At 41.2% G+C, this 6,000-nt stretch overlaps 1 protein-coding gene across 4 annotated transcripts in view; it reads right to left on the bottom strand.

Moving 5' to 3' along the window:
* Positions 1-2,948: 2,948 nt before the first annotated feature.
* The window catches only part of CD99 (CD99 molecule (Xg blood group)), an 809,645-nt gene continuing 806,593 nt past the window's right edge, over positions 2,949-6,000 (bottom strand). For all 4 annotated transcript variants that reach the window (XM_044072520.1, XM_044072519.1, XM_044072522.1 and 1 more), the window contains one exon: positions 2,949-5,140. In XM_044072520.1, coding sequence (XP_043928455.1) covers positions 5,115-5,140 — 26 coding nt within the window. In that variant the 3' untranslated portion in view covers positions 2,949-5,114. The remainder of the gene's footprint in view (positions 5,141-6,000) is intronic.

Here is a 6,000-nt window from a genome sequence, read left to right as displayed (position 1 = left end):
TGCATTGATTTCGCTTTTTTCTCCATTTTCTTTAGTACCTCCTCAGCTTTAACACCAAACAATACATCTTTTTGAAGAGGTGCATCTGATAATTTAGCTTTGACATGATCTGGTAAGGCTTGCTCTTTGAGCCAAGCATGTCTACGTATAACAGACCCCGTAACAGCAGCTCTACATGAGGCCTCTAAAGCATCAAAACCACACTGCAAGGTATGTTTACCCACTTGCTCTGCACCATGCAACAAATCCTGCAACTCTTAAATCTGGTAGTTCTGGTTGTGTCATTTTACTTTTCAACTGAGATAACAAAAACTGTTGATACTTTAACATATGAAACTGACAGTTTAATGCCCTCATAGTTAAAGTGGCCGAGGTGTACACCTTTTCCCCCTACCTTTCTAAAGCACTGGAATCTCTCTCTGAAGGTAATGGGTTTTTAGCAGTAGAGGCCTTAATTCCCTTGGGACCCTGTGAAATAGTTTCTGGGTCAGCAGTATGGCTTTTGTATAGGAAATGGTGTGAATCAGGAACCCGGTAATACCTGTCTAGTTTAACAGGAGCTGGAGGTAAAGAATCTGGATTAAGGCTGGCTTCTGTGTACACATCATCCAATATATCTAAAACAGGAGGGATAGCTAGGGGCCTATGCTGGGGGAGCAAGAGAAAATCCCCGAACCTTTTCTTGGAATCAGAGTAATCTTGGCCTTCCCAGTGAAAGTGTTCCCTCAATGTAGTCCTCGGGGGGGGGGGGGGGGGACTGAGGAATTAGACTCCTCTGCATCAGTGTCTTTGAAAGGAGAATAGATAAAATTCTGGTCCTCAAAATGCTCAGAGGTAATAGAGGCTTGATCTGAGGAAGGGTAGTCTTCCTCTAATCTGGGCCTTTTGTCCGAGGGGGGTTGAGAACCCCTGATAAGAGTAATCAAATCCTCAGCCATTTTGAGCATCTATTTTTTAGGCATGGGGCCTTGACAAGGGGTCTGAGGTCCCTGTTTTTTTTGTTTTCATGGCTGCTTTAGATTTAGTGAAAGCTTTAATAGAGGAGGAAGGCCTGAAGACACCTTGAGAAATGGCAGGCCTGTCTAAACTCTGACTTTCCCCAAGAGTGGCGTCGGTATCTGTAGTAGGAATGGGGACAGAGGAGCCTGCGACCTCGGGTACTGAAGACACCGGCAATGTTGTGTCATCGGTACTCAGGGGCTGCGTAGGCGCCTCGCTGAGAACCAGAGTACCGGTAGTCGGCCTTAGCGTGGAGTCAGTAGTCGGTCCTTATCTTTGCGTCTTTTACTCAAAACTGGAGTCGGAGTATCCAACGACATAATACAATTAAATTTTTTACCAAAATAGTGAAGGGTGAACTCCGCCCGGCGCTTAATAGTGCGCTTGTTGAATCTAGCACAAAAATGGCAGGCCGAGACGTCGTGGTCTGGGCCTAAGCAAGGTAGATAGAAAGAGTGGAAATCCTTATGTGGTATTTGCTTCCCACATGAAATGTTGTCTGACATCGGTCTGAGGCAAGAAAAGTTTCCCCAACGGGGTACTTAGCTTTCAAGAAGACTTAGACTGAAATATTTTCGTAAATCTCAGTAGCTGGCCGACCGGCACTTGCGAACTGCTTCTGCTTCGGGCACCGCGCGGCAAGAAAAACTGAAGATGGCGTCGGCTGCCTCTTTTATACCCCTGCCGCACTGACGTCAGGGAAGAAGCGACGACAACCGATGCCGGACCTAGACTTTGGAATTCGGCCGACCGAGGACCCGCCTGACGGCAGGATAACCCATCTGTAATGACTGCAGCTGTATGCACGATGAACATCCCCTGATCAAGGTAATGAAGTCTTCGGCCACTTTGAGCATCTTTTTGGGCATGGAGGCCTGTCCACATGGCTCTTGAGTTTCCTTGCCTTTGAAGGTGCTTTAGTCTTTGCCTTTAAAGTCGGTTTAATGTATAGATGTTTAGGTCTGAAAACACCCTCAGAAGCCAGCGGCTCCGGACCCATCTGAAGGAATAGAGTCAGAGGCTCCAATACCTTGAGTTTCCAGTGGCAAATCAGACTCCAAGTGGGAGTCGGTAGTGGCCTGCGACTCCAAAGTAGCGAGCGTCAGGGGCTGCAAAAGTGCCTGAGAACCGGCGAATGGCTTAGGAGAAGCTTCATCGGTTTTGGGCCTCAGCTGTCTATCTTTTTCTTTGCGTTTTTTGTGAACTCCGGTAGTCGGATGGCTATCCGACATTTCTGGATAATTAAACCTGCGTCCAAAATAGTTTAATGCAAAATTATACCGACGCTTAATAGTGCGTTGGTTAAATCTAGCACAAAACAGACAACCTGAAACGTTATTGTCAGGGCCTAGGCAAGGAATACAGTAAGAATGAAAGTCCTTATGAGGTATTTGCTTCCCACAAGAAATACAATTAACTTTTTCTGACATCGGTCTGAAGCAAGAAAAAAGTTTCCCCAACGGGGTACTTTGCTTCATGGAAGACTTCGGATCTGAAATTAGAGCACGACAATCTCAGGAGTCAGCCGACCGGCACTTGCAAACTGCTTCTGCTTCGGGCACCGCGCGGCAAGAAAGACTAAATAAAATGGCGTCGGCCGCATCTTTTATACCTTACGACCTGACGTCAGAGAAGGGGCGACAGCAGCCGACGCAGGACCCAGGACTTTGGAATTCAGGCCGACTGAGGGCAACCTGCCAGCAGGATTACCCAAATGTAATGACTGCAACAGTGAAACACAAAGAACACATCAATAAGGGAGTGACTATTTTACATACTAAATTTGTGACAACAGATTTAACTACTGCTAGAGAAGAGTTCATGCAAATATTAGTGATTATGCCAATATGGAGATATGAAAGAAGCAGACTTAGTTAAATGGGTTATCAGGCACATGCATAACAGTTTTCCAAAATTTACACAGTGAAATAAATTCAAGTCTGCAGGAGTTTCAAAAATGTTGAATTTATTGAAAATTCATTATGGAAAGAAACAGCAAATTTCAATAATCTGCTTTTAAAAGTCAATACAAATCAATCTTTGGCAGAAAACAAACTTGATTCACTTAATCTTATCAAACTATACAGACCATTATTACTCAAACAGAACATGTTTTCTTCAATATGCACAATTCTAAAACACTGTTAAAAAATTGCTACATTTTATACAAACTATCTGTAAAAGTGTGCATTTAAAGCATGTACAGAACAAAGGGGGCTTGCCTTTCAAACAGGGAAACTGCTCTATTGCAGGTGGCTAATTGGAGAAATAAATGCACAGTCTCTGACCTTTTGTTCTAAAGCCTTTAAATGTACATTTTCTACAAAATACCTTAACTCATGCAGTTATTTCAACCCTCATGTAACAAACATTTCCTTGCTTAGTCTGACATTAACATGATTGTAAGGCACAGAAATTAAATTAACATGTTAATTTTAAATGTCACCACTGTCAAGCCTATGTGAAAATAAAAAAGATTTTAGAATTAAGTTAAAAAGTACACAGGATTCAACCCCAAACACCTTTGTACATAAAATGTTTATGACATTTTTAGGGAAATGACAAGAATACAAAAGGTCAAGGACCAAAAGCACAAAAACATGCAACAAATTGGGGCTAGAAGTACACACCTGAAATATTCATATTAAATAAACCAAACTGCATGATTTGCTAAAGCATGCCTGAATGACTTCTGCTACATTAACTAAGGTTCTAAATGAGCACTAAATCCTGATTATATTTGCTACTAAATATACAGTGTGCATTAGGTTGTCACAAATGCAGGCTGTGGAATGAGCCACTTAAACATGCATTAGTTAAAAAAACAAAACAATGAAGAATACGAAACAGACAAGAATGGTGGGTATTAAACTACTGCTATCATATGGCACAAATTACGCTCAAGGTGGCACTTAAAATTTAACAGGTGCCCAGTGGTTAAAACTTAGTCACAGGAATTTACAATGCATACTAAGCTGTGCTTGTCTAAGGGTATGTGCAAGTTTCTTTCTTGGTATTCGATCCAGTCGCTTTAAGTACATATGGATCTTATTTTTCACCATGAAAACTCAACTAACCAAACCTTACTCTGCAACTCCATATGACTACTGTGAATAAAGAAGCTCATAAAAAAAACTGTGGTTCCCAGGGATCAACAATGGCACAGTAAGCATGTTTTGTGACCGCAAAGTGTACTAGGTGCACTAATTAAAATCAAAAGAACTACCTGGGGAGTTCAAACAGGTGGTACTACTTAGAAATTACTATTTAGAAATTCTAACCAACCTGAATCTGAGGGGAAAATTTTAATCATCATCCATGGTAGACTTCACTATTGCAAAACTATGTTAATGCCTATACCTTGACAGCTGGAATTGGCTTTTTAAACCAAAGTTTTTATTTAGAATGGACATATTTATTTATACTTTGTTAACCAGGTTATTCTTACTAGGCCAATGGCCTCTCTTCAGGGAGAACCCAAGGTGGCAGTCATACTAAGGGAAATTTGGTCAGGGCAGAGGAGAACCTCCCCTACACTCCAACAATTGCAGTGGAATCTTTTACATCTATATGAGCTATCAACTCTGGCAAATGGGGCCTTAACGTTTCACACATCTCCACTACTGAATCAAAGTAATAACTTCCTTTAGAAGTAGTGTCAACCACTGTACTCCCTTAAATTCTACTCCCATGCACCACAGATGAACATGCCTGTAAATTCAGGCTAGCATTTTACAACAGTCATCTCTGGCACTTTAGTGTCCACTTCCCAAAGTATATTTCCCCACATATTACCTGAAGAGCCAAGATGGAAACTAGAACATTTACATGAAAAGTGTACACAATGTTAGTCTTTTTCTACCTTCACATACCAAGAAACATGAGCTGCACTCTAAACAATGCACCTGATATTACTTAGTAAGAAAATGGTTCTAAAAGCTTCGCCATTTCTGTCTGTACAATGGCAATTTATTCAAGAGACAGAAATCTCAATTTAAACCACCTGCAGTTAAAAACAAAAAAACAAAATAAAAAACACTAACATTCATTAAAAGAGAGAATACATCATTACTTTATCTGTCAAATAACTTGATTGCAGATTGTCACTGCGTTGGCTATTTCCCAATCAGGCTGGTTTGGGCTGCAAGGGAAATAAAAAAAAAAAAAAAGTAAAGCAAAATTAGGAATAATGCTACCTTACCACACATTTTAGGTATGTTAAATGAAGCATTGTACTGCTCCCTATTTGTAAAGCTATGATTACTACTACAATAACCAAAATATCCATAACAGATTACTAAAGGTAATATGTACTGATTACAGATGCATCACAACGTACCACCGAACTAGGTCAGACACAGAGTAACATGCACTGAAGCAGGTATGACACAAGACTGGCAGTTAACTTCACAAGCAAACTAGTAAGTTCATTCAACCACACAGCCAAGTTCTTTCAACACCCAATGTCCCCTTGCTGTGTGAAAGAAGGGATGGAGGAAAAATTCTACTAAATTACTGCTTTCAGTCCACAAGGAAAAAATAAAATCACCCACAATTAAAAAAAAAAAAAGAGGGGGGGGTCATGACCTACAAGAAAGGCAAGCATTGTACGAAAAACTGAAAAAGAAAATAAAGGTGGCAATACATTCTCTAACAGTGTGTCCCCTTGAACTGTTAGTGTATAAGCAGAAAGAATAGTAACTTCTTACCATAACCATAGATGTCCTTCTCTTTCATGTTGCAGTATTCTTGTTGTGAGATTTCCTGCCCTCAGGCGACTTGTACGTCGGCTCCTATACAAAAGCTTCAGCTTGGCTGTTGCAGCTGCACGGGACGTAACACGTAAGGCCATAAACCAGGGGCCTTAAATGTGACATCTGCAAGCACAATCCTCAGAACTTGAAGCACAGCAAGTAGAGTAGAAGGCCCAGCAGGAGGTGACAGTGCTGTCAGGTATGGGACCCTGGGGTCCTTCTGTAGTATTGATAGGTCCAGGGTGAA

The sequence above is a fragment of the Protopterus annectens genome, chromosome 5.part0 (assembly GCF_019279795.1).
Source record: "Protopterus annectens isolate FY-2018-M chromosome 5.part0, PAN1.0, whole genome shotgun sequence".
NCBI classification, from domain to species: Eukaryota; Metazoa; Chordata; order Ceratodontiformes; family Protopteridae; genus Protopterus; species Protopterus annectens.
The sequence above is the reverse complement of the archived record's forward strand: the minus strand, read 5'-3'. Positions and strand labels throughout refer to the sequence as shown.